Source organism: Motacilla alba, chromosome 6 (genome assembly GCF_015832195.1).
Source record: "Motacilla alba alba isolate MOTALB_02 chromosome 6, Motacilla_alba_V1.0_pri, whole genome shotgun sequence".
In the NCBI taxonomy this organism is placed as follows: domain Eukaryota; kingdom Metazoa; phylum Chordata; class Aves; order Passeriformes; family Motacillidae; genus Motacilla; species Motacilla alba.
This window is the reverse complement of record NC_052021.1, coordinates 20,449,019-20,476,801: the sequence shown is the minus strand read 5'-3', so window position 1 is coordinate 20,476,801 and position 27,783 is coordinate 20,449,019. Positions and strand designations below refer to the sequence as shown.

The 27,783-nt window shown below is 40.5% G+C and overlaps 2 protein-coding genes across 12 annotated transcripts in view; one reads left to right on the top strand and one right to left on the bottom strand.

Moving 5' to 3' along the window:
• The window catches only part of IDE (insulin degrading enzyme), a 60,244-nt gene extending 57,225 nt beyond the window's left edge, over positions 1-3,019 (bottom strand). For 2 of the 6 annotated variants that reach the window (XM_038140254.1, XM_038140255.1), the window contains exon 1: positions 2,427-2,647. In XM_038140254.1, coding sequence (XP_037996182.1) covers positions 2,427-2,539 — 113 coding nt within the window. In that variant the 5' untranslated portion in view covers positions 2,540-2,647. Of the gene's footprint in view, positions 1-1,410; positions 2,336-2,426; positions 2,648-2,705 lie in introns of those variants that run through there. The other 4 variants (XM_038140259.1, XM_038140257.1, XM_038140258.1 and 1 more) reach the window with 4 other exon arrangements.
• KIF11 (kinesin family member 11) lies at positions 2,880-26,594 on the top strand. 6 transcript variants are annotated; one of them, XM_038140251.1, is made up of 26 exons: positions 2,880-3,007; positions 3,606-3,774; positions 4,340-4,386; positions 6,707-6,781; positions 7,827-7,941; positions 12,740-12,872; positions 12,974-13,071; positions 13,153-13,231; positions 13,564-13,749; positions 13,831-13,955; positions 15,351-15,441; positions 15,697-15,939; positions 16,053-16,148; positions 16,755-16,843; positions 17,343-17,430; positions 18,212-18,400; positions 19,548-19,755; positions 19,998-20,170; positions 20,445-20,567; positions 21,570-21,728; positions 22,122-22,261; positions 22,911-23,190; positions 24,311-24,533; positions 24,756-24,910; positions 25,232-25,348; positions 26,030-26,594. In XM_038140251.1, the coding sequence occupies exons 6-26, from the start codon at positions 12,870-12,872 to the stop codon at positions 26,150-26,152; spliced, it is 2,988 nt and encodes a 995-aa protein (XP_037996179.1). In that variant the 5' UTR covers positions 2,880-3,007; positions 3,606-3,774; positions 4,340-4,386; positions 6,707-6,781; positions 7,827-7,941; positions 12,740-12,869; the 3' UTR covers positions 26,153-26,594. The 6 variants fall into 6 exon arrangements, with proteins under 6 accessions (XP_037996179.1, XP_037996177.1, XP_037996178.1 ...); XM_038140249.1 differs by having other exon boundaries at positions 7,781-7,941; XM_038140250.1 differs by having other exon boundaries at positions 4,241-4,386; positions 7,781-7,941.
• The last annotated feature ends 1,189 nt before the right edge of the window (positions 26,595-27,783 follow it).

Sequence of the window (27,783 nt, the reverse complement as noted above, 5' to 3'; positions counted from 1 at the left end):
AAACAGAGAGAACTCAGAATTCTGAATCATTAAAAGCACTGTAATCCCACATTAAAAGCAACTATCTAACACTAGAGCTTTGACATGAGACACAAATCCATAACAATGAGCAGTTTACAAGAGTCAACGGTGTGTTTCAACAAATGAAGTCCTGGCTGTTCACATATTTTGTAGTTTAGTTTTTACTATTTTGGACAATTCTGGTTCTACATAAACTCTGAGCTCTACTGCATTCTTTTCCATATCAATTGTTCAGGCAAGCTACAGTTCTTACTCATTCTAAAAACAAGGTGCAGAAGGTAAGATTTTAATAGAAAGCTGTAGTGAAGCAACTTTCAAACAGGATCTATCAAAAATCCCCTTATTATATACATACAGTACTATGATAAGAACATTTTAGCAACTTACAGACATTATAAAAGGTGAAAGCAAAGCTACTCCCTGACAGATCATGCATATATAAATACACAACCAGACACAAAACTGATCAAAGCAATTTCTCTAGATTTTTATTATGAACTTTTTGATTTCTATGCTGTTAGAAGACTGGAACCCAAAGTTACTATAAAAGTATCAAATACAACAGAATTAATATATTAAAAATATCAACCCCACATGCCGTTTCTCAAGTGGTTTGACTGTACTTTTCGTAAATGACTCCTATAATAACCAGCAATGATCCTTATAGCTAAGAGCCTTATACCTCCCAGTACAGTGAAACACCGGAGGTAATGAACTTCTTGTCCCTTCCCTCTTTTTCTGGATCCTACAGGGGAGGGGAGGGGAGTGCTTCTGTACTCATGTGCAAAATAAGTTATATACTTGACACTTCAATCAATTCCCAAAGGTGCCATTTCATCCAAGGGATTAGACCACAGCCTTACAATGACTGAAGACAAAAAGCAGAAAGTGAGAAAAAAAAGCAGGCAAACATAGAAATAAGAATCCTTCTAGGGACTTCCCAAATAGCATAGGTAATTTTAATTCTGTACATCAGATGAAAAGGAAGTAAGTTGTAACTGAGAAATTACCTTGCTACTTGACATAAAGATGAAAGTTTAAAATGTTACAAAAAGCAAAAGGTCAAGCATGAACAAAATACAGAGATGGAAACAGGGAACATGTAACTGAAGAAAAAGATTCTTAATTTTCACATCTCAAAAAATTATCGCATGAAATAACTATGCCTGCTCTCATTTCATTATCATTTATGTAAATCCTAATTCACAATTAAAATTAAATGGATGATTAAATCATGGTTGTAGGCAGTATGAAAACACAACAGGCCTACTCACACACATAAAGTTAAGTCCAAATACTGCATATATTCACATGCATAAAGAGGAGTAATCTAGCAAGACAAACTGCAGCTGGAGACAAGCACTGGCTTTTCTCCACACTGTGGATTACCTTTGCAATTCTGAAGCATAAATAGCAATAATGAACAGTAGCAGTGCATCCGAATTTTGACACATGAGCGCCGACAGTATGAGTCATCATAACTCACTTTTTTCCCCGGAAAGATGCTACTTTTGACGTCTCTAACTCGTGCGGTATTAAATATAGGTTTGGCTACTAAGGTAACAAATACAGTGTTAATTAAAGAAGGAAAACAACTCAGCCTTTGTCCCTGACCCTAGCTCCCTTCTCGGACAAACTTTGCCGAGTTGTTACGCAGTTTAAATTGCCCCTAGAAGTGAGCTGTGCCAAGCCTCCTGCCCGCTCCTCCCTTGATCGAGGCTAGCTGCGCGCTCTCCACCGGAGCTGGTGGCCCTGCTAACACAAACACGCAATAACAAGCCCCGCACAATGCCGCTGCCAGACAACTCGTCAGAAACTGAAGAGGCAGCTCCCATCAAGTCTGAGTAACTGAGAGCAGTCTCCTCTTAAAGATTTTAAACTTTTTTTTCTTTTTTTTCACAATTATGCCTCAGGAAGACAAGGCAAGTTAAGTAACAAGACAACTCGGGGAGGTTTCTTGAGAGGGAAGGAGCACAAAGCAAGCCCCCGGGCAACGAAAGCCACACGGCTGATGACCAAGCCTGCTTTGTCAAAGGAGGTGCAGCTGCAAACACCGGAGCGCGTCAGTGCGGGCTCCCCCGGGCAGTAGAGCAGGACACAAGGCTCTACACAAGGCAGGGCTCAGGGCTCAGGCCTCCTCGGCGCACACGGCCCCGCCGCCCCCATCTCGCCCACCGCCTGCCCGGAAAGCTCCGGCGCCAGCCCCGCTCGGCGGCCCGAGCTGCCCCGGCACCCCGCCGCACTCAGGGCAGGGCGGGCGCTCCCCTGGACTCGCAAGGTGCCCCCGCCCGGCCGCGCCGCCGCCTCTTACACAACACCGCGAGGGCTCTCCGGCCTCACGGCCCCGGCTCACACGGCCCCGGGACCCGCGGCCCTGCCCCGGCCCCGCCGCACTCGCACCGTACCCGAGAGAGCTCCGCCGCCAGCCCTGAGGGAAAGAGCGCGAGGCCGGGGCGGCCCAGGGGCGCGTCCAGCCCGGCAGAGCCCGGCTCAGCACAGGGAACAGCCGCTGCCGCATATCCCTGGCGGCCCCGCCGCCGCCCGGCCCGGCTCCGCTCGCCTCAGCACGCGCCGCTCCCCGGCGCCATGTTCTCCGCCCGCCTCCCCCCGCCGCCCGGCCAATCCCTCCCGGCGCCCGCGGGGTCCCGTCCGCCCTCCGCGCCCGGGCCTGGCGGGACCCGTACCTGGGGGTGGCGGGAGCTGCCGCCTCTGCCGCCGGGAGGGCCGGGGCTGCGGCTGCGGCTGAGGAGGGGGCCGGGGGCCTCTGGGAGGAGGCGGAGGCGGTGGAGGGGGTGGGTGGCTGGGCGGGGAGCCGGGGCGACACTCGCCGCGGCGGGGGGGCCGCGCCCGGCGGAGGCGGACGGGGCTGCGGCGCGAAGGGCGGCGGGGCGGCCCCGGGCTGCACCCGCGGAGGGACCGTGTCGCGGCCCGCCCGCTTCCTGGTGGCCGCGCTCCGCGTCCCTGGCGGCGTCTGCCAAGACAAAAGGTAATTAGACGCCTCGTAATTTGAGCACAGTGGGTGCAGTGCCGTCCTGAGAGGCAGAGATTTCGGATGTTAAAATCCTCCGTCCCCCAGGGAGAGGTCGCCCTCCGGCAGCTGTCCCTCCTTCGGGCGCTCCCCTTGGAGCCCGCTGGCCGCCGCTCACCTGCCGTGGAGCTCTGCGGCCCCGCCGCGCCGGACACAGGACTCGCCTCGCAGGATAGGTTTACGAGGTGTAAAGGATGAACTTCTGTTAGAAAACCGTAGATTTGGCGTTCTAGGGCGACTTTTTTTTCCTTGGTAGATTTCCTTATGGGAAAGTCGTGGATGTGGCTGGTTGCTTTAATTCCTTTCTAGGAAAAACAAACCCCCAAATAAAAAAATAAAAAAGAAAGGCAAACAAAAATCCAAAACAAACAAACACCAAAAAAATCCCAAAAGACAAAAAAAAAATCACAAAACCAACCAACCAACCAACAAGTCTCCTTCCCCCCTTCACACCCCCCCAAAAAAAAAAAAAAAAAAACCGAAACAACCCACTGGTTGAAGTTCTGGTAATATGCTTTCTTCATATGTGTTTATTTTTCTGTGTCTTATTTTTCAGAATTATGAGTGGAAAAAGAAGTAATACAAAATGTGCTACATTTAATGCCTGATTTTAGCTTCCCCACTGCTTGCCTTCTGTGAAAGGTGGTATCTCACAGAATCACAGAATTCACAGAATCCTCCTATCATAAAAATGTAGGAAGATGTGGCCAGACGAGTTACCTAAGGTAATTTCTGTACCCAAAGATGGAATTGAAGAGGTATCAAAAGTAACTTTAAACTAGTCAGCTTTGGTTAAAATTGCTGTGAAGAAGTGGCAGCACACTGTTTCGTATGGTCAGCAGAATCAACCAGGAATCAACAAAATCTGTCAGGGCGTTTGAGTAGACATTCATCTGCTGGTTTCCAGGGAGGTCTGTGCTGCTATAGAGATGCTCTTACCCCTACCTGAGCTACCCAGTTTGAAACATTTGTGCCTACATCAAGTACACCCACACTTCTGGCCTCAGTTTAGACACGGAACTGTCTCTCAAGTTAACTCATCCTGGTTGGAGCAAGGCATTTGGTAGTTTTCACCTCAATCAACTGTTTGGATTTAGAACTGTGTGGGTGCCTAATTTTAACACAGTATGTTAACTCCTGTGAAAATGTCCTCATGGGATTCTGGTTTGAGGCAGTCTGGGTTTTTTCCAGTCCCTAGTGCATGTAAAAGTGAAGACCAAGCTGGACAGAAGGAGGGCAGGATAAATGGTGAGCTGTTAAATCTGAATTCCACCCTGTTGCTCTTGCCAGTGCGTCAGAGAGGCTCATCCCATGGTGCCTGACAGAAGGACTGCAGGGTGAGTGCCCCTTCACAATCTGTCTCCTCCCTTTCAGGAGCAGCTGGAGGATTAAGAGGTTGTGAATTGGAATAGTTCTGTTAAATTGAATGTACTGTAGAAATACTTCTGCCTTTGGCTTTAATGCAGTTGTCATGTAGGGGTGAATGCTATAGAATTATACCGTTTCAGGCAATTTACTCTTTTCAGGTCCCAACAGAAAGTTTGTTAGCCTAACGTAGTATATATTTAGCTAATGCTGGTCTGATCTATATTTAGCGGCTCTAATAAATCCTGCCTTTTCCTATAAATCTTGCCTAGTACATACAGGGGCAATCCTGGGGAAGTGAGGTAGACTGTGCCAGCAGGACTCTGCTAAAACGTGACTCTGAAACAAGCACTTCTGTTTCTGTGGGTGATGAAAGATCACACCTCCTCATGCATCTAACATAGCTAGTGCAGCAGAGGTATGCAATAGAGGTCACGCCTACTGTACTTTACACCTATTTTATCCATTGTAAGCTTATTTAGCGGCCGTTCAAAGTCACTGGTGTGTCCTGGTTTAACCCCAGCCAGCAACTAAGGATCAGGCAGCCGTTTGCTCCCCTCCACCCATCCCGGTGTAATGGGGAGAAGAATCAAAAGTACAACTTGACGGTTGAAATAAGAACAATTTAGTAACTGAAACAAAATAAATTATAAAAATAATAGTAAATAATGATAGTAATGATGATAAAAAGAAAAAGATAAGTGATGCGCAATACAGTTGCTCACCACCTGCTAACCAATGCCAGACCCTACCCCCAGGCCTGATCAAGCCCCTCTGGGTAACTGGTAATATAAATCCACAGTTTATATTCTGGGAATGACATTTTATGGTGTGGAATATCCCTTTGGCCAGTTCAAGTCACCTGTCCTGGCTGTACTCCCTCCCAGCTTTTTTTCCCCTGCAGCTCCTCAATGGTAGAGAATGAGACACAAAGTCCCTGATGCAGGACAAACACGTCTTGGCAAAAATCAAGACATGAGTGTGTTACCAACATTATTCTTATGTTGACAATCCACAACACAGTACTGTGCCAGCTACTGAGAAGAAATTAACTATATTCCAGCCAAAACCAGGACGCCCGTGTTTATTCAAATCAGATTCTGTTCTTATACTCTGACCCCTCTCTATATCCATTTATACTAGCCAAAATTGCACTCATGCACTGTTTTGGATATCTTTTCTGTGTTTTAAAGATATTTTTAATAGGATATCCTCAGCAAAAGTAAAGAGGACTTTCAGTGAAATGCCTTTCTCAGGCTGGTCCTGCAATTAAGATTTCTTCCCCATGAAACTTTAATTGCTCATAGACGATTGGTGCTTTTGGTCCTGCCTTCTTTATCTGCCCTAGTAGAAAAATAGGTGTTGCCTAAAAGACCAAATTAGCCTAAGCATAATTTAGAGTAAGTGTGGAAATTATTCAAATACTCCCATGAAAAAAACTTATGAAATAGCAGTGTAGAGATCCCTCTTCAGGATATGTGACATAAATGTACAGTGAGGGAAAGTGATCTTCAAAGTAGGTGGGTTAAAAATAATTTAGAATTAACCAGTATTTTATGTATGGCCTGAAAGCTGAGAGACAGTTAAGTGTGAAACTCTTAAGCACAGTCGTGATAGGCTGCTAATGGAAGCATGTCTTTTCCACATAGATAAAATTCTGGACTAAATTCGAATTGTATATAATAAAGCTTTGTAGCAAACTGGCCTTGGGCTGAAAAATAACATAACTCTTGATTGTTATTTCCACTCCAAAATAAATAGCCACAATTTCATGACAAGACATACCTGAAAAAAGGATTGTCCATTGGCTGTTCCCAGGATAAAAATACTGAATGAATAAAATTAAATTAATTAAAGACTTAAGTTAGAAGATAATGAGGCAAAAAAGACATTTCCTGTTAACTTCAGTCAGTGCTGTCAAGTCTGTGTGTTTCCAATTTTCCCATTCATTGTTTCTTTTCTTGTGTAAATGATGTCATCCAGCTGCACATCTCAACTGAAAATAGGTAGTGGTATGGAATATTACTAGCTTAACTCTAAGCTAATCACACAAATGCCTACCTCTCCCTATGTTACTGCTAATTTTTATTACAGTGACTATAAAAAGCTATAAAAGTGCTACCGTCTGTGTTGGACAGTGATCTGGCACACATGCCTAAATAAAAAGAACTCTTTTATTCCATGTATTTTCCTGGTTAGTTGAAATCAGTTCTGGTTTTAATCCTGTTATATGCATTGAGTCTTTAATTTTTAACAATGAGTTATTTTATTGCATTTTCTTTCTTTTAACAGTGACATAGTTATCCTTTTACTTTGACTGAAGGGGAACCCTGTCCTCAGCTGAGAATACACCAGTACTCTCTGAGAGTAAGTCCTTGTTGTTTAACTTACTGTATGTGAACAACACAGAGTTTAGAATATTACTGGACAACTGGTCAGGCTGTTCAAAGGCTAGAATTTGCTTTATGTTTATCTGAGGTGCAGGTGATTTCCCCTGTGAATATGCAATTAATCAGCAGTTTTTTACTATGTCACTGATAGTATTGAATATTAAACTCTCCACATGCTCAATACAGGTGATACATTGTGTAGCATGTTGGCAATCAAATCAGGTGTTACTAAGCCTTGAAGAAGTCTCACCCAACCTTATAATTTGTATTAATTATATCTCTCCATTATTATACCTTATATAACCTTTCTTCATTCGTAGGTAATCATGTTCCATGTAAACAATTTTACTACTTTTCAGGCCTCCATACCTACCATTCCCCAGGTGATCTGATACAAGCCTTAGCAAAACAGTGTTTGTTTTTTCTGTGAATATCACTGTAATTAAATGACCTTTTGTTTGCAAGCCTTAGTTGTTTAAAATTGTCCTTCTTGATCCATACGTGGCGGTTAATACCCTCTTCTGAAATTGCTACATTTGCTGTTGTATTATTGTATAATTTAAGTTTCTGTAATGTCTTTGTCCCTCTTTAAACAAAACAAAACATTTGTCACAGATGAAGTATCTATCTTCTTAAAGGTCATTCTCCCAATAACTGTTAAGACTGTGGCCTAAATATTCTTGTTTCCTTTTCTTCATATTTATTTTTATTGCTTGTGCAATGCTAGCTCCTTGTTACTCAGTTTGTGTTTATGGTGTATTAGTATCATCAGGCTCTACCTAGTCTAAGAAAAAGTACAACCTATGCTATAAACTGACCTTGTAAAACAGACTTGCAGCCATTAAACTGTACGCTTTTTTAAGCTAACTTGATTACCAGAAATACATGTTTTCCACTTACCACAGCTATAGCAAAGGTAGCTATCAGCCAAATTGAACTTTCAGTAATCAAATAAGTTCTTATTGTTTTAATGCAGGTTCAAATGATCTCTTCTGTGTCTGTGAGAGATGTTATATTTTCAGGAAAAATAATGGCTTTCATACTAGAAATGAACAAAAACACAGAAATTGGAGGAATTCTTGTGTTCCAGAGCTGCCTTCTGTTTTGTGATCCATATGAAGGAGTATAGAGCAAAAGGTAAATATTTAGATTATTTGCATACCTGCATTTGACTTTGCAGTCTAGCAGTAGCTATTACACAACTGTCAGTGGAAGTGATTTTTGCTGTTAGCATAGATGGAACACAAAAAGGCAAATAATGAAGGTAGTCTCAATATGTTTGCCATGGATTATATTTATTTTGCTGTTTGGTTAAATCTTTACTTAGCTGAAGCAAAATGTGTTGTTGTGATTTTTTTAGTGTTCATTGTTTGTTCTTCGCACCTAATGTAAGATTGATTTGCTCTGGCATTGTTCTAACTCTTCTGATAAATGGTAGAGGAGCATAATGGGATGTTGCTTCATATCACTGTCAGGAAAATTACTGCAAGCCTTATGGGTCAGGACTCATTTGTTATTAGCTTTAAGAACTCATGGAGGAAAGAAGTATAATAAGATTTAAAGCAGCTAACTTTACAGAAAAAAAAGGGTGTGTACACCTGCAAAATTATATAGATGGGCAATCTAAATTTCAGAAATTGTGGAGGCCCTAGAACAAGAGCAAAGCACTGTAGCACTGCAGGCCATAACAGGTAGATGACAGTCTGTAGGAGCCAGTACAGATTTAACAAAACACATCAGAAGAGTTGAATCTCCTTTAACATCTTCTTCCCCATGAGACCTGTTATCCTGTCATAGATCTCCACCTAGCAAAGCATTTAATAGTGCCTCAGAGGAAGCTGTCACAGGGAAGGCAGGGTGACGTAAATGGCAAAGTGGTTCACGTGATGTAGTTTCAAAGTAAAGTGATGGATGTGGTACACCCGTGGTGCTTTGTCCTGAACCTGTAACTACTTATTTTAATTATTACTTACGATTTCCCCACTATCCAATAAGGCAATACCGACCTCTAAACACATGGAAAGTTAGGTGTGGAATTCAGACTGTCATAGACAAGTTGTGCTGGAGACCTGCCTGAGCTGAAGCATGCTCAAGGCACAGAGGGACCAGAGCAGAGCTCTGCAGGCATGGCCAGGAGTGCACAGCTGGGGCTAGGCTCTGCCTGGCAACCTGTACTGGGGCACCTCTGGCCGATGGGACAGCCGGGCCCCGCTGGGTAAATAGAAACCTGGGCGTTGTTTTAAACAGGCCAAGTAACAGCACAATTCCACAAGGCATTGGCGAGGTGCGCTTATTTGTCGTGATGTTTAAGGAAATCGTGGGCCAGCTGGAGAGCTAGGGGGGGACAGAAGAAGGGATGGCTGGAGGGCTTGACCTGTGAGAAAGAGTTATATGAACTACGTGACTGTGGAAGATTGATGGCAGGCGAGGAGTTTGGCTGCCCCCAGACCCGTGGGTGTCACCGGCAGCCGCAGAGAAGGCCAGACATTGTCCTGCTGGCCTCTCGCGGTACTGGCGGCGCAGACAGCCGTACGGTAGGTACGGTTGGACGTCAGGTAGCGCGTCACGGTTCAGCGGGACCGGCAGCACAGGGGCTCGGGGACCGAGCTCCCGGTGCCGCCGGCGGGCCGGAACAACACTGCCGCCGCGGCGCGCGCCGCCCCCAGGATTTGAAATCCCGTCCCGTGGTGCCCCGGGGCCGCCGCTGATTGGCCGGGCCGGGCCGTGCGCGGTTCAAAGCGGCGTTGGCGGGGGCGCGCGCGGCCGAAGCGAGTCCCGGCTTCGCGGCAGCGCTTCGGTCCGTCCCCGTCCCGCCATGGCTTCCTTCGGCTCCCAGGGCGGCGGCGGCAAGAAGGAGGAGAAGGGCAAGAACATCCAGGTGGTGGTGCGGTGCAGGTGAGCGCGGCGGCCCTTCTCTGGGCGAACGCTGGGGGCCGGTCCGCGGGCAAGCCCCGGGGAGGTCCCGCGTTGGTGCCTCCGGGACTCGGGCCCAGGCGGTCTCTGCTCGGTGCCCCGGACAGCCCGCGGGGCCGGCGGGCCGAGGCCGCCGCCGTGTGACAGGCGCTGTGCAGCTGCGGCTCTGCCGGGCCGCTGTGTCCGGCTGCGATACCTGCTCCGGGGAATCGCTGTGTCCGCCCAGAGCGATCGCGGCGAGGGGGCCGCCCCCGCACCGCTGAGCGGCCTCGGCGCCGCGCTGGGAGCTGCCTGTCCCGGGCACCCGTCTGCCGTTGAGGCGGCCCCGGGTGCCCCCCGGGGAAGCGGCGCTTCCGCAGAAGTAAGGCTGTTAAGGGTGATTTTTTATAGCTTAAAAAGGCAAAAAGCTGCAGTTTCTGATCTTCATTCAGTGCACACTCAGTATGCAGCTGCGTTGGAAGCTCAAGAAGAGCTACTCCGAATTAGTATGATATTCGAGACTCACAAAAACCCAGGCTGAATTCTGCTCTTCTGTGAGCTCCTGTGGGAAGTCGCTAAACTTTGACAGCTAAAAATGTTGCTACTTCCACTGTGGTAGATCTGTCGCAAACTTCATTGATGCAGACTTTACCGAGGACAAACAATGGGATGGGGGTCTACTGCTGAAGTAAAAGTGACCAAATGTCTTGGTTGATGAGATGAATTTATTTTTTGTTATGAAATGATAAATTTCACGTACCGTAGAATTAGGTTCTCTTTGTAATTCTAAAGTGGTTTTAAAGGCTTGCTTACTAATACTAGATCTTAAATAATCTTAAAGCACTGTATGTTAAAACTGTAATGTTGGTAATGTATTATGTATTGTGTTTAAATCACCTTTAGAAGTTGGGGTTTTTTTGAGCCAGACCTGCAAATGTTAGTTTTTGTATTATGTTTTAATGCCTTTTGCAGTCATTTTTTCAAGCTTACAAGTTCTGCTTATATGCACAATTATTTAAAATCAATTTAGCCTTATCTTTGCAATGCAACTATAAAGCTTCTGAAACAAATATGGGATTTGTAAAAGTGTTGATGTGACTCAAAGCTACTGCAAGTGTCTAAGTTTCCTGGAGCAATTGGATTTGACATACTGTCAAGAGCAGCTGTTTTGTTTTTATCTCTCTTAATTGTTCTGGAATAGCTTTATTAAGTATTAATATCTATTTTAACTAAATGTGATGCTCACTATGGAAGTAGCATTAGGACTGTCCACGGTGGATTGCTCTGCTTTTGTTGTAGCTCACAAACTAATTGCTACGTCAAGAGTTAGTTTTTAACCTCTTAAAAGTTCCTTGCCCACTCTTGCTCCTTGTAAAGCTTTTTTTTTAGTAGCTTCAATTTATTTGAGCTAGTAAATGTTTCTTCCACTTTTCTTTTTTCTTCTGCATCAAGTCAGATTGTCCTTATCTTACAGATATGAGGGTAGATAGAATTGTGTTCTTTGGTGTCCTGATTTGTTCCCAAAACCTGATTGGTCTGAGCATATAATAAATCATTTCAAGCAGCACGTTTACTGAGCTTTGGTAAAACATGAATTTGGAACCTCAAAATGCATGCATTAGCATTGGTAATATGCATAACGTGCTTCATACCTAAGGGGATGAACTTGAGATCAAATGTCTCCATGGCACACCAGGCAGCTGCTTGTGTAGTGGTGTTGGTGGTGATCTGTACTCCTGCTTCAGCCCAGCTAAACTGTTCCCCTGATATCACAGCTGTGGGCTCTTGTGCCTCCTGCCATGCACTGGTTCAGTGTTTCGTGGTTACACAGCAGAATGTGTTCATTGTTCTGTTACTTTAAAAGTCATGAAACTGAAGCTGTAACTTGCTCCTCTGCACAAGATGTTAGTGATTTTCTGTTGTCATTAGTCTATCTTGCACCCAAGCATCCCATCGTCTGTTTAGAATCTGACACTTCAGCCTCAGTGATGTATTGGGGAAAATGTTAGCCACAAGGTTCAGGAAACTTGAGGTGCCATGTGCTTGTGGTTTTCTTGTGTTTTGGTTTTTTTCTTTAACATTCTAATTGAAAGAGTATCTGAAGTGTCTTTAGTGTCAAGATATTTTAAAGAGTACAAGATTGTAGAAGTTATATTTTCAAGCTGACTGCTCAGGTCACCTATATAGGTAGCATAGACATTCAGTGCAGTAGCACTACTAAATGAAGAATAAAATAGAATTTAATGCTTTTTAGGGCATTTCCATGCATTTCAGGAGAAATAGTGGCAAACGTCCCATTAAGGAAAATGGTGTGCACCAAGTTTGAATTAACTTAGTGGTGAAACAAGATGCTCACCATAAAGTTCAAAAATTTTATTGTCACTCTATTAAACCTTTTACTATTCCTTTTTACTAATCCACTTTAAATTAATGTGGATTCCCCACATCCTGATGCTTTGTCTTATTAAATACTGTTCAGGTGCACCAGTATTATAAAGGTTCTGGTATTGCTGCTTACTGTCCTGTAATTAGTAGGGTCTGTTGGTATTTTTGGTGCTTTAGAGTGTTGTGTTATCAGCATTTGATTCACTGTTGCATTAACTTGCATGTAATAATTGTGGGGTTTTTTTGGTTGTTTTTTTGGGTTTGTTTGTTTGTGTTTTTAAGGCTCTTATTTAGACAATTGTTTGGTATGTGTAATATTCTACCCCCTGCAGCTGAACATGTTCTGATGCCTGTTAGCTATGTGTGTATCTATATGATCTTGGAAGTAGGCCTGTTAAAAATATGTATGTAACAAACAAAAAGCTATGGATGCCTGAGTTGTCTCACAGTGGGGAAAAAGGAGAAACAGGGTCTGTAAACTGCCAAATTGCAGCATTTTTTCTTAAAAAATTATTAAACAGATAAAGTTAAAAGCTTTGTTGTTTTTGCCCAGTTGTGCTATTCTAGATCCTTAAACTGAGTGACGTTACTGCTTCATCTGTTTGTGTTCTTGTTAGCAATGATTTCAATCCGATATTTCTGACTCCTGTCCTTTTAGGCCTTTTAATGCTTCAGAACTTAAAGTGAGCTCCTACGCTGTTGTAGATTGTGATCAAGCAAGAAAGGAAGTCAGTGTCCGCACTGGAGGAGTGACAGATAAGTCATCAAGAAAGACTTACACATTTGATATGGTTAGTAACTGCTTGGGGACTCCTAGAAACAAGCTAGTACTCAGTGTGATGTTATACATAATTGTATGGCTAAATGGGATGTGTTGGATTTGTGCCAATAGGTTTTTGGAGCTCAGGCAAAGCAGATTGATGTGTACCGGAGTGTTGTGTGTCCCATTTTGGATGAAGTTATTATGGGCTACAACTGTACAGTGTTTGCGTAAGTAAGCCAATAATTAGTATTAGGAAATTTTATTTCTATTTTAGTTTCTTGTTTACATTTTTATTTTTATTTTCACAGTTATGGCCAAACTGGTACTGGTAAGACCTTCACAATGGAAGGGGAGCGGTCACCCAATGAAGAATATACTTGGGAAGAGGTATATTATCATTCTGAGATTTCTCTTGTCTGTACTGTAGTTCACAGCTGGAAACTGCAGAAGACTAAAGAAAGCCAAATTTTGATGCCTTTCAAATTCTGAAGCTGACTTTCCTTAAATGTTTGTAGATTAACAAATAATCTCATTCATTTATATGAAATAGACAACTTAACATCTTTAATGTATTGCACTCAACTCTTGGTGACTTTTATATGGAAGAGCATCTTTTTTCTTGTTTATATCCAGTCAGACTGTTTAGTTGAAACTCTGCCCCCTAGCTCCAGATCTCTTTCAGTACTTTTGTAAATTAAATATTTCATTTCAATTTGTAGGATCCACTAGCAGGTATCATACCCCGTACATTGCATCAAATATTTGAAAAACTCACAGAGAATGGGACTGAATTTTCAGTGAAAGTCTCTCTTTTGGAAATCTATAATGAGGAGCTTTTTGATCTTTTGAATCCTACTCCTGATGTTGGAGAAAGACTGCAGATGTTTGATGATCCTCGAAACAAGGTTAGTGCTACAAAATTTGTTGTCTTGAGGCTTTCAGGATGGTTGAGAGATGTATAATAAGCGTGTATTAATTTCTGACAGAGGGGTGTAATTATTAAAGGCTTGGAAGAAGTAACTGTACACAACAAAAATCAAGTTTACCAAATCCTGGAAAGGGGTGCAGCCAAAAGAACAACTGCAGCTACTTACATGAATGCATATTCCAGGTAAAAATCTTCCCCATTTCAGAAACCTTGTTTTGTTCGTTCTTAAAGAGAATTTTACTGAAGAAGTAAGCAGCTAGTGCAAGCATGGCATCATGTCTATCACAGTGCAGACTGTCAAACGTGGATCAGAAAGCCACAATAGAAAAGCCAATAGTTAGAAAGCCACAATATCTGCCTTACCACGTGCTGTGGGATGATTGCAATAGGCGGATGAAGGGGTGTCGTGGTTTAACCCAGCCAACTTCTGTAAAATTTGCAAATTAGGTTGTGGAAGTTTGAGATAAGATTCTATGACAATAAGGCCTGCTTCATATGGTTGCAGATCATAGAATGTATTAGGGGCACCTGGATCAGAAATAGCATTATTTTATTACTGCTTTCACATTCTTGAGCTGCAGATGTGAAATCCATGTCACTGTGAGCAAGTAGTGATGCAGTGCGGGAACAGTAAGCAATGTGCCTTGTCTGTATTGTATTTTAATTTCAAGATATACCGGGCATGTCTGTCTACTGGTGGAAGGAAATGGGTATTTCCTACCACTGATTGGAACACAGAACTCATTTTGTCTGAAATTCTAGGGAATTTTGGAAATTAATGTGCCTGAGATGTTGTTTTTATGTATGGTCAAACTGGTGTAATTTGACATCTATGGCTTTCTATGTATGTCAGCTTCCTGTAGTAAGAACTTATTAAAGGAATAAACTCAACCTAAAATCATCATTACTATGAGAGTGGTGAAACACTGGAACATGTTGACCAGAGAACTTGTGGGTGCTCCATCCCTAGAAGTGTCCAAGGCCATGTTGGATGCGGCTTTAAACAGCCTGGTCTAGTGGAAGTTGTCCTTGCCCATGGAAGGGTGGTTGGAGCTAGATGCAACCATTCCATGTTTTTATGATCTTAAACTGTATTACTATTTTTATTGAAAAATTAATTGAACTTCTAAATTTTCAATATTGGATTCAACTAGTTTATGAGTTTTCTTAGCCTTCATAAAGAAAGTTATGTTCCTTAATCTCACATTCTGTGAAACTGTTCTTAGATTAAGGACTGAAAAAAACCTGCGAGTTAGTTTTCATGTGATGCTTGTGAGTTGAGAATACTCAAATGTAAGCAAAACCATGGCATTTCTCTTGCTTTTCCTTGAAATAAGAGAAAATCTATAGGATTGAATGAGTCAAATGTCAACCAGTTGCTTCATCACTGGTTTTAAATACATATTTATATATACACACACAAAACTATACTTATCACAATAACTTTGTGTATTGAAAAAGAAAGTTGTAGTTCATGGGCTAAATGTATTCTCCATAAAGAGCACAGAACTTGCAGCAGTCATATAACAACTAGATATTTGGCTTTAATGGAACATCTGAAACTGGTTTCTTTTGCAGCCGTTCCCACTCTGTGTTTTCAATTACCATCCATATGAAAGAAACAACAGTAGATGGAGAAGAACTTGTTAAAATTGGAAAGCTAAACTTGGTAGGTATTTGAACTAAGTGTCATCGATAGAATTTTTAGCCATGTACTCGAGTTTATTAGCGTTTTTTCCTGATAAGGGGAAAAATGATTGTTCCCATAAAGTGATATGAGGTATGTTTGTCACTGAAAAATATCAGTCCTGTTTGTCACCCCAGTGTCTCCTGAAAAACTGGTAAGCTCTTTTATGTGTTCTGCATGACTTTGGGGCAAGCATTCTTCAGGGTGATTGAGACAGAAGCATAACCTGCCTTTCAGGTTGATCTTGCAGGAAGTGAAAACATTGGTCGATCTGGGGCTGTTGACAAAAGAGCTCGTGAAGCTGGAAATATCAACCAATCTCTGCTGACACTGGGAAGAGTTATTACTGCTCTAGTGGAAAGAGCCCCTCACATTCCGTACAGGGAATCTAAACTCACAAGAATCCTTCAAGACTCTCTTGGAGGACGGACAAAAACATCAATAATTGCCACAATTTCACCTGCGTCTGTAAATCTTGAGGTAAATTTTAAGTCTGAAAACCTATTCCTAAAATAAGTAATATATTTTGCTAATGATACAAAAATATGAGTTAATTCCTCGACTTGACCTAGTGTTACATCTGCTTTTCACAGGAAACATTGAGTACACTGGAGTATGCCCATAGAGCAAAGAACATCATGAACAAGCCTGAAGTTAATCAGAAGCTAACAAAAAAAGCTCTTATTAAGGTAACTAGACATATATCTTAATGAAGTTACAGGTTAGGCATGACTTCTTGTTAATGTAATCTTTGCTGTGCAGGAGTTATGAGTACAGGAGAAGCTGTAACTAGTAGCAGTGCTTCTCTGAAGTGATTTTAATTACCGAACTGATGCTTTTAAACTAAAGCTGCACTTACATAGCCATGGTCCCTGCAGATACTGGAACTGTTAATAAGACTGAAGTTGAACAGAGGGCTATTGCTACTAGCTATGACATGTTTGCAATTTTGCACTTATCCTAGCAAGTGCCCGAATTAAAGGGAGCTTGTCAGTAAGTACAAGTGAAGAGCCAATATAAAATAGCTCTGTCCCTAAGGAAGCTGTGATTCCCATTGTGAGCTGCTAAATGCAACCAAGTATGACCTTCAAATGGAAGGTTTCAATGTTCTGCGTATAGCCAATGCAATGAATTTAAATGGTGCTATACTGAACTTGGAACAGGGGTGAAGTGCTTTGCTCTTGTGCTTATGCAAAACTTCTGTAGAGCACTACCTTTGTGAAGTTTCTGTTAAGCTGAATATCAAAACCAAAATAGAAATCTTCATGTTTACATGTGGTTGTTTCTTTATGCAGGAATACACTGAAGAAATTGAGCGTCTGAAGCGAGACCTTGCTGCTGCTCGAGAGAAAAATGGAGTCTATATTTCTGTTGAAAACTATGAGTATGTCTGTAAAATTCCTATAAAATAATTAGCAACAACTCTCAGATACTGATACCTGTACTTATACAGAAATATTTTCAGATATATTTTTAATCCAGGAAGTTGAAGATAGTTAGGAAAACTTAACTGTTTGGTCAACTTGTTCTTTCAAAATTAATGATTATACAGATAAAGCTGAATAGGCTTGTGCTGAGGAATTTATGTATGTGTGGAACTTACCATAAGCATTACCAAATGCAGATTTACACATGCAGCCTTTTTTTTTTTTTTAGTGGAAGCTAATACAGGAAAGTAAACTTGATATACTTAACTTCCCTTTTAATAGGGCTAGTTTGCACAGAAAGTTAACAATGGAAAATTGCCTTAAATCTTCTCTGCCTTAAGTGAAAATCACTTACTATTAATATAGAATTTTCTGAAATTACTGAAAATGTAGTGTAAATCTTGAAACTACCTGTAACTCGACTAATTTGTTTGTTTATTTTAATCCTTGCTTGAGAGCCCTTAATGGAAAGGTGACAGTTCAGGAAGAACAAATTAGAGAGTATGTTGACAAAATCAGTGTCATGGAGGAAGAACTGAAAAGGGTAAGTGATGTTTTTGAACTATGGCTTAAATCTGCCAAAAATGGAAGAAATTAATTCCTCCTGTCAAAAAGAGGAAAAAAAGTTTGAAGAAAAGAACAGTCAGAAGATTGTTTTTGGTCTTAAAGTTCCTCAATTAGTCAAGAATGGAAGCTTCCTAGTCCTTGAAGTTAGGAATTTGAAATAATGTATATGAAATTGCAGGTTGCAGTACTTATTTTTAAAGCTGTTTTCATGTCCACTACTATAATTTTCTTTGCTGAATTTTCAGGAAAAAAAACCTGCTTGTAAAATTATATCATCTCAGTTGACAGGTATCTATCTGCTTAGGAAAAAAGAATAAGGATGGAGAGGTCATAAGCTTCCTTTTAACAAATTACACAAAAACTGGAGCTCCTTGTTTAGGAGAAATGTAGATATTCATTTGTTGGTATATGTAACTCCTCTATGTAATCAGCTTTACTGGCTCTTTTCAGTCTGTCTGGTTATGTTTGTTCAGTGGGATTCTTTTCCTTGTGCTGTAATGGTAGTTTGCTCTTACATTTTGAGAGGGGAAGCAAGCGATTATGACAATGAGAATGGTGTTGGCTTGATATTTTCAGTGATTACAAAGACTATACAAACCTGTAGTTTAGGTTTAAGACCTGAGTGCTACAGCTGAAATTACTTTGCTGCATGACAATTTGCCTTCTGTCATTGTCATGTAATTTGAGAGATGTGAAATGAAACTGTCACAATTTATAAAAAGTGGTGTTGTCTTTTTGATTATTTTGTTCCTATTTAGGTCACTGAACTATTCAGAGCCAGTAAAAATGAACTTGAACAGTGTAAAACAGATTTGCAGATCAAGGAGAAAGAACTGGAAGAAACACAAAAAGATCTCCAAGAAACCAAGGTTCAGCTGGCTGAAGAAGAATATGTGGTTTCAGTTTTGGAAAATACTGAACAAGAACTTCATGGCACAGCTAGCCAGGTTGTCACAGTTCTTGTACCTACTGTAAAACAGCTTCCTATCTTTGGGAGTTTCATGGGCTATTGAAGGAAACCAATTGTTGCTAAAGAGCAATGTGGGTGAGACAAGACCTGAATTTAAGCTGGAAAACTAGAGTTAGATTGCAGGACTTTCTCTGTGGTAGTATTGACAGTTGATTCTTAAACACTCTGGTTGGTCTGGAACTAACTTTCCCTCAGGCCAGTTTGTCATGGGAGTTCCAGTGCTTTGCAGTATCTATTATCATGAGGTTTTCTGCAGAATATTGAGAAATCTTATGACTGGTCCTGCAAAATGGTAAATTATACATACCTGAAGGACCTGGTCTAGTGGAACATGTCTCTGCCCATGGTAGGAGGCTTTGGAACTAAATGGTCTTTAACGTCCTTGCCAACCCAAAGCATTCTATGAACTGGGGTAGGAAAATAGCAAAAAGCTTTGAATGATATTGTCCTATTGTTTTAGGGTATGGCTTTGATGTGTTCATAGGTTAGTCATACTTCTCAAAAGAGACTTGAGGTAGGGAGAGAGTGTGTCCTGCTATTTAAACTGTAAAGTGATGAGACTTGTATGTTCAGGCACCATGACAATTTCTTTCTGTTTGGATTCCTGTAAGAGAATGCCCGGTTTTTACGTGTGGGTTGTGAAGTGTTTGAGACAAATAGGTACAGAAATTACTTACACTTACTACAAACCAGGACTCCACTATTTGTATGAATTCTAAATTGTTTATCACAGGACTAGTACTAAAAACCTCTTGCTTTAGTACTGTGTAAAAGAACATACTTACTGTCACATTGTTCAGAAAAAAGTTGAAGTGCTCAGGTATTTTTCAGTTACTATTCTGAGATAAGTGGTACCTTTATTCCTTAAATACTGAGCAAGTCATTTATTAATGCTTTGATTTTAAAGCAGAACAAATGGTCTCTAGTAGGTAACTTTTTCCCGTGTTATAAAAGCATAAATGACATAACACCAGGGTCCAGAACAGTTGTAATTTGATGGTGTAAAGGGAAATAACTGTTTTCCTAGAGAGATAACTTTTTAAACTCAGAACTGTTGTTGCCTTTCCTTATATATGCTTGACTTCTTGTTTAAAGACTTACTGAAATAACTTTAAAAATTATAGTTACTAAGTACAGTTGAAGAAACTACAAGAGATGTGTCTGGGCTCCATGCGAAACTGGACCGCAAGAGGGCTGTTGATCAGCACAATGCTGTTGTCCAAAATACATTTGCAGGACAAATGAATGCTTCATTCAGCAAAATACAAGATTCAATTACTGAAAACAGTTTGAAGCAGCAACAGATGTTGACATATTACACAAATTTTATAGGTAAGTGTAATACCTGTACTATTAGTCATCCTGTAGTAATCTCAAAGACCACTTCCTAAAATGTATCTGTTTTAAGAAAGAGGTGGCTTAAAGTGACATAATGATTGCAGTTGCACCAGTAATAATGTGTCTGGGGTGATCCACAGCCTTCCTGTAAGGGGCAATAAGGTGATGAGCAATAAAGAGTTCCTATCTGACAGGGGAATTTTTAAAAAGTTTGTAACTCTGGATTTCTTTTGCAGGTGACCTCCTGTCTACCAGTTCTTCTACAGCAGATATTCTTGCATCAGTTGTATCAGCATCTTTTGCCTCTCTTAAAGAATTGGTGTCTACTGAAGTTTCTCACATGTCTGAAAAAATAACACAGCATGAGAATCTGTCACTTGATTGTAAAGCAGAGCTACTGAGATTAATTGTTAGTCCATTTGCATACTCCTACTTAAATATTTGAAACTGGTTTTGATCAAAAGGGGTTCTGTAAATGTATAGCATGTTTTCTGATGCTCTTTACCTGTATCTGCTTCACTACCTGACCATGATTGTCCCTCCCATGTCACCCCACAAGTTCTAATGTACTAAATAGCATATACTGCCATAATAGAGCATATGGATATGTACATAGTAACTTCTTACAAATGTAGATAAAGGAACAGCCATGTTCTGGTTTAACTTTTTTTTCCTCTTCCTAGGAAGAGCATGAAACTGGATTAGGAAGAGCAGTCAATAGCTTGACACCAATGGTAGAATTTGTCTTGGGGTTAAATTGTCAGTTCCAGAGTAACATGAAGAAATACTCTGCTGTGGCTGACCAGGTAATGCACATAACCTGCCTCTTCGCCTTGGGGTCTTCTATTTTTATTTAATTTACAGATAATATGTTCTGTTTTTCTGCAGTATGTCAGAGTGTTTCCACTTCTTGTCTGACCTTTTCCCCTTTATCTTGTCCTGTGAGTTCTGTCTTTTAACTTTCTTTCAGACTTTTTTCCTCTCCTGAGTGTGGTAAATTTACTTGTTCTCTATATTGGCACAACTTCTTGCCTAAGCATCAGGGTAGAATGGCAAAACACAGATGCTTAAATCTTTATGTAGCAAATATTGATGATACATTTAATATACTCTCCCTCTGTATTTCAGACGTCTGAAAAAAAAGTCAACTTAGGCAAGTCCTAGCACTCCAAAAATTTTCTGTCTTCATACCAAACTTCTTCTATAGTCCCTTTTTTTTTCCTGGGGAATGTGGTGCTTTATCTTGTTAACAACCATAAGTGCAAACAATACTGCACTTATTGAAGTCCTTTGCTTCACATTAGAGTTCTAGTCTATCTTGTGATACTTGTGTAGAACTGTGGCTTTTTCTTTTTCTTTTCTTTTTTTCTCCTTTTTTTTTTTTTGTCAAAAACAAGTCTTGATTTCTGGTGACCTGTTTCTTTTACTGAAACATTTTCCCCTCCTGTCAGTTACAGCTCATGAGAAATCAACTCCCCTTGTCTGGAAGCTTTTTATTGGTTTTCAGACTTAGTAGATAGTCCATGGCTTATGAGCTGTTGCTGTTCCTTATCTACTTTCCTATTTTGTTTACCTTGCATGTCAAATTTTGTGTTTGGAATAGCCCTCACACTAAGTTCCCGTCTCAAACTTTAGCTTGTTCCAAGTGTGACTTTCTGCCTTTTATGCACAATACTTTATTAATGCCTTTTGATAATTTCCTTGGGGTAGAGTTTGTTTCTATGTCAGTTATGCTAGGGAAAAATATCCGTTTCTTAAATCAAAATATAAAAATATAACTATAAGTAAAACTTTTTTTTTTTTTTAAGTTGGAGGGCCATAAAAAGGAAATGGATACCTTCTTTGGAGACCTTTTTCTCACTCTGAAAAAAATACAGGAACAAACAGCCGGTGGCTTTGCTCAGCTCCAGCATAATTGTGACAGTTTAAAAGAAGAAGTGGAAATGACGAGGTTGGCACATAGAAAGGTATTCTTAGAGTAAGAAAACATCCTAACACCAAGTGTGATTGCTTGCTTTGATTTAAACTCTTGTGTGGTAGTAAACCATTGTACTTGTTTCAGAAAAAATGTTAATAGGACAGTAACTTGATAATTCTATTCAGCTTTTGTTAGGCTGCTTTAAGTAGTTTATATAGGAATCTAGCAAAAACCCCCTTCCCCTTGCTGTATATCCAGTATATGTGTATTTACATATGTCTCCAAAAAGTCTGTATCTTCACTACACTACAGAAATTGTACCTTCTGCTTTAGAATTACAAAACTCTGTATTTTCTGCATTTTTAATTCAGGCATTCAATACCCTTTAAGACTGTAAAAAAGTGCAGAATAACAGTGAAACTTGTGGTCATTTTCCTGATAGAGTGCAGCTGAATTGGTGTCTTTACTGCAAAGCCAGCTTGACCTTTTTGCTCGGGAGACTCAGAACAACTTAACTGATGTACTCACAAGACATGGAAGCCTGAAGACCACCATCACTGCTATGCAAGAAAACGTTCACCTGTAAGGAGCACGTTCTTTTTGCTGTATACTTACACAAGATAAACTATATATGAAGAGAACTTCAAAATGGGATGCTCTCCATCTGTGGAGATCATGTGCTTCTAAAGCCTGCTGGGCATGGCCTGTATGTTAGAGCTGGGTTCTGCCACAGAGTGTAGATCACAGTCGGCCTTTCCCCAGAGTAAACAGTAGTTCTAAAAGGCTTGTCCTTGAACTTGTCTCCTGAGCATGTTGTGATAAGAAAGTATCATTTTGGGAGCAATATGCTGAGGAGTGCCCCTCAGTGTCTGGACTTCAGAACATATTATAAAGGTGTAGCTTAAAGCATAATAATGTATCTGTTGCAATATGTTTCTTTCAATTGCAGACTGAATAACTAAGGTCTCGCTGAAGTTGTTTTTAGTTTGTGGTTAGGGTCTTTTTGTTCTCTTTTGGGTTTTTTTTGATCGATGGGGGTTTTGTTTGGTTTTTTTTTAGCAAACCTACTGCTGCAAGTGTGCAAATTTACTAAGTAGAACAGCAATATTATAATTAATTGGTTTGATAGAACTGTGCTATTTCACTGGCTCTGGTTTCATATTTCTAAGAGTATACTGTGTTAAAATCTATCTTTCAAAATCTCTAAACTCTTACAAATTTGTTGTTGCAGGAGAACTACAGACTTAGTCAGCAGTACAAATTCCAATCACAGCAAATTTACTGCATCTCTGGATAATTTCTCTCAAGAGCTCAGGAGCATAAATGCTGAAAACAAGGCAATGCTGGAAGAATCCAATGACCACTGTCAGCATCTTCTCAGCAATCTCAAAAATGTGTCTGAGCATACCAATACATGGTGTGAATTTACAACTGCTCAGATGGTCAACTTTACTAATCAGCACCTGTTGTCATTCCAGGACGAGAAACAGCAATTTCAGTATTTACAAAAGGTACTTATAGTCATTTGCAACAAAAAAAAAGTACTTGTACTCTAATGCAACATCCTGAGACAAACTTTACTGCAGAATTTGTAGAGGGAAGAAAAAAGTTCTAGTCAAAACAAAACTGATTTTTTTTATAGCAGATTCATGTTACTGAACTTGAGAAGATGTAATTAGAGGAAATCAAAAGCCTGAATTAAGAGGAAGACTTTGAATTTCAAGTGCTCATAACCTCAAATAATGGTGTCATGGCTAATGCCATACAACTGTCTTGTACATGTAATCTGAGTGTTTTACATCATCTTGGTGGTGTTTAATTCTAAAACTGTATCTACAGTACTGTCCTTGGGAGATGCACAGTGATCAAATGCAGGCTATTTTCTGGAGGATGCAAATGACTTTATTGGTCAGATTGAATCAATATGGGAGAAAGTATTCCTTTTAAGTATGTACAAATTCTGGCCTCTTATCTAAGAGTTTCTCTCTCATGTTGGTTTTTTTTTTTTCATCACAAATTTCACATCCACCCTGATTTTATTGTAGAAATAGGCAAATCCAATATTTTGCAAACTTTCAGAAGGAAAAACTCAACTAGAAACTTCTTTCACACAGAATATTCTGAGTTGGAAGGGATCTCCAAGGATCCAAGTCCAACTTTAAACTAAAGGCATTTGTCGTCTCAGGACCTCTCTGTATCTATTGCACCTGCTGAACACTTCAGGAGTTTCATTTCAATGGGAATGGCTGAAAACACAATTTCCTTTTTCCTTACAAATGCATAAAGGTTCTAGTACTTGGATGATGCTCATGTTCAGGTGATTATCCTAATTCTATGCAGGGTTTGTGCATAGAAGCATGAGGAGTCTGGTCTGAGCCAGATGGCATCATCTTTATCCTTGTGACTAGCTTTCTAAAGTGATCATACTTTCTAAGAAACTCTCTTCTGAAGACAGCTCTCAAAATGAGAGTGTAAAACTGGCACTGAAACTTCTCAATTTGAGGTCTCAGTTGTTTCGTTTCAGGTCATGTCACTAATCATGCTCCACATCTTAGAAAAGAGTCCATAGTCTTACCTTTCCTGTTAACTTGGTGTTTTCAGTTGGGTTGTTTTTTTTTGTTTCATTTTCAGAAAAATGAAGAAAACTGTGATAAAGCAATAGCTGAAATTGCTGACCACATTGGCAGACAAAAGGCTGCTGAGGGGAAGGTGCTAAATGGCCTTCTGGATGAGATAAAGGTGGATCAGGAGGTACTTGTGGAGCAGAAGCTGGCACTTAAGGAAGAAGTACAGCATGGACTAACTCAGGTTAATGGTTTCCTGCAAGAGGATCTCAAAGTGGATGTTCCAACAGGTATTTAATCAGGTCAGGGGCAGAATGGTCTTAAAGAAAACAACTTGAGTTCCAGAATTCCTAAGTGAAGGTTGATGGGGACATAACCTGGCAGTCTTACACCTTTTAAGATGTATGCAAAGAATGGTGTGTGAACAAGGCATGATTTCTGTAGTGAGTTGATGTAAAATTGAGGATCTGAAATTAAAGCAAACACTGAAAAGTGTATCATCTTCATTAAAGGGACGACTCCACAGAGAAAGGACTACTTCTATCCTGTCACGCTTGTGAGAACAGAGCCCCGGCAGCTCCTTCTGGAGCAACTAAGGCAAAAGCAACCAAATCTTGATGCTATGCTAAGCAGTGTGGTAAAGGAGATGGAGGATAATGCAGGTCAGGTATGTATATAAATGGCAAATGAGACTCTTGAATTAATATTTCACATCTTTGAGGTTTTTTTCCAGGCCCTTTTGGAGAGCTGACTGGAACCCTAGGGCTGTTGTAGCCTTTGTGTTTTACAGTGTACTTGGACTCAAGTGTGCTGAGCTTTTGACAAAAACCATCTCTTGAGAAATAAGCAATGATATTAAAAATTTAGATTTCTATCTTGTTTTTCAAAAATAGAAGTTCCATGTCTTTTATAGATCTGATCGTTCTTAATATATTTATTGAGGAAATTCAGACATTAAATACATCTTTCTGGAAAACTTCTGTTTTAGGACCTGTTGGAAGAGGAAGGAGAGTTGCAAGAACCCAGTGAAAGCCCTGCTGGTGACAAATACTTAATAGATACAAATGTGTATTGCCACACAAATGGTGGCATTCCTTTTTTCCAGGTAACTTCCCCAGATAAGCGAAATAGCTGTGTATTTGAGAAGAATTATTACTGTTCTGTAACAGTGCCATAGTTTCAAGTCACTTCTTACATTTTAGGGTAGCCTCACAACTTGTTCAAATCCTGTAGATTACACTTTATTAACCTTGTGCTAAAGTAACGGCAGATTCTGATAGCAGTTAATAGTGGATAAAATAATGCAAATTTCTGACAAGCTGCGCAGACAGTTGAAAACTCCTCAGCAAATAATCCTCCATAAAGAAAATTGTCATAATTTGCTAGACATGTGTTAATGGAAGAGTTGGAAGTACATGGAGAATTTTCTTAGAGGCCTGACAGAAATACTGGCATTCTTAAGTTTTCATGGGGTTGAGTTTTTTACTTACTTGCTTCTGACCTTTTTGCTCTACCAATGTTATCGGTGTAAACTTCTTGGTGTATTAGTCTAGGGGTTTTCTTGCTGGGGAGAGCATATTTTCTTCTTGTGGACCCTTTAAAAATAGCTGCTGAGCTTCTGTATGTCTACAGTCAATCTCTTGAGTAAATGCAATAAGTTAGGAACCTTTTTCAGGAGTTAAATCACCTTTTTTTCTCAGAACACTACGTGCTGTATTGCACATGAGGAAAAAGTCTTTGATTTCTTTGTATTCTCTTAACATTGGGTATTTTCTTTAAATCACAGCACAAAAGAAGTCTCAAAAAGGGTAAAGAGAACAAATCTGCAGCTCCAGTGGAGAACAAAATGGAGGATATGACAGAAGAGTTTCTTCAGAAATCTAAGCATCCTTTAAGATTGCTGAACTAGGATATATCCTCTGCAGATCCCTGTTTTTATATGTTGCTATCTTATTGTCTTACTGAGCCACAACTTTTTTTTGCATTCTCCATGTCTCTATGTAGTGATTTAGTGATGCAAAGTTGAATCAAAAGATTTACCTGCTCAATCTCATGCCTTGGTTCCATTTTTATATGTTGCAGCTTGCAAAGTTTTGAGAAAAAACCCCCTGCAGATTATGGTGCTGTTATGTTAAATATATATATATGTGGTCAAGTAAGAAATTACCTGTTTCTCAGTAGATTTAAAATAACCAGAAAGGGATGTGGAAATATGCTTTGTCCGGATTATGAGTTAGCATTTTATGTATTAATTAGCTGTAAATAAGTGCTCTGGTTTTATACCTGCTTTTTTATTCCAGTTCCTCTGTTTTTGCTGTGATACTTCAAATAAATTAATACATGGAAACAAATGTACAATCACCTCACTCAGAGTAAAACAAACTTACCTAATTTTCTTATGGTATCAGGTATAATTTAGTTAAAACATCAGCTATGTCATCAGTCTTGTGCTGTCAGAAGAGGATGGTTCTTTCCCTTGTTTCATGAAGGACAATAGCTTTATTGCAGTGCCTCTTCATTCTGTGAAGTCTTACTGCTGGGTCTTGGGCTTTTTGTTTGTTTGAACCCCACTGTTGTTCCTCTTAACTTGCAGATGCAAATTCTGGCACCTAGAACTTAATGGGCTTAATTCTCCAGTCTCTAGGTTCCATTTTCTTGCACTATATGCCTGTTAACACTGACTAGATATTAGCATAATCTTCCACAATGGTTCAAGAGATCCTTTATTAACTAAAAATCAACCCCAAAGGTTGATCCCATAGCTGTATTGAATAGCCTAAACCACGTGGGAGAGGCTTGAACAAGCAAACTGGAATAGCCAGTAAGAGCAGGCTTGCATCCACAAAATCATGCCATATTTTGTGCTCCCTGTCTATCCTCTTTGAAACTCTCTGTCTTGACTGTTGGTTCCTGCTGTGTGGGGACAGCCTGCTTTCCTCAGCAGCTGTATGAATTTCAGGGGCTGCTTCACACTTTCTCTTTTTCTAAAGTAGCCCTCAAAGTTGTGTTGTCCTTTGTTTGCAATGCTGGCAGTGATCTGCTGATCATTGTTCTGTTGGCCCAGGTATCTGGAGGCCACACCAAAGCTGAATAGGATGAAAAATCCGATGCAGAACATGTCCTGGCCTCCCTGTCCTTGCCTCCTCTCCCACTAGATGGCCCTAACACTAAAGGTTGGTCTGAGCTCAGGTGCTGGCTGCTAAACGGGGCTTGGAAATACGGCTTCCGCCAAGCTTTTCCAGAGGCATCTGTCAAAAAAAGTATCAAAATCTAATATTGAATTTATGCTTCCATATGGAGAATTCTGTACTCAAGCTTCAGTTGGGGTTTGTTTTATGAGGAGCTACATTTGTGCAAAAGATGATCTAGTGTAGGTCTGCATTACTGCAGGGCCACTAGACCCTCCTGGTAACCAAATTCTTGTCCTGGTCTGCTCTCTGGTCCCCACCACATGGGCATTGCCCAAAGCAGAAAGCAGCACTAGTTTGCTTTGGTGTATTGTATGGTGTATGACAAGGAGAAAAGAAGGGTAAGAAAAAG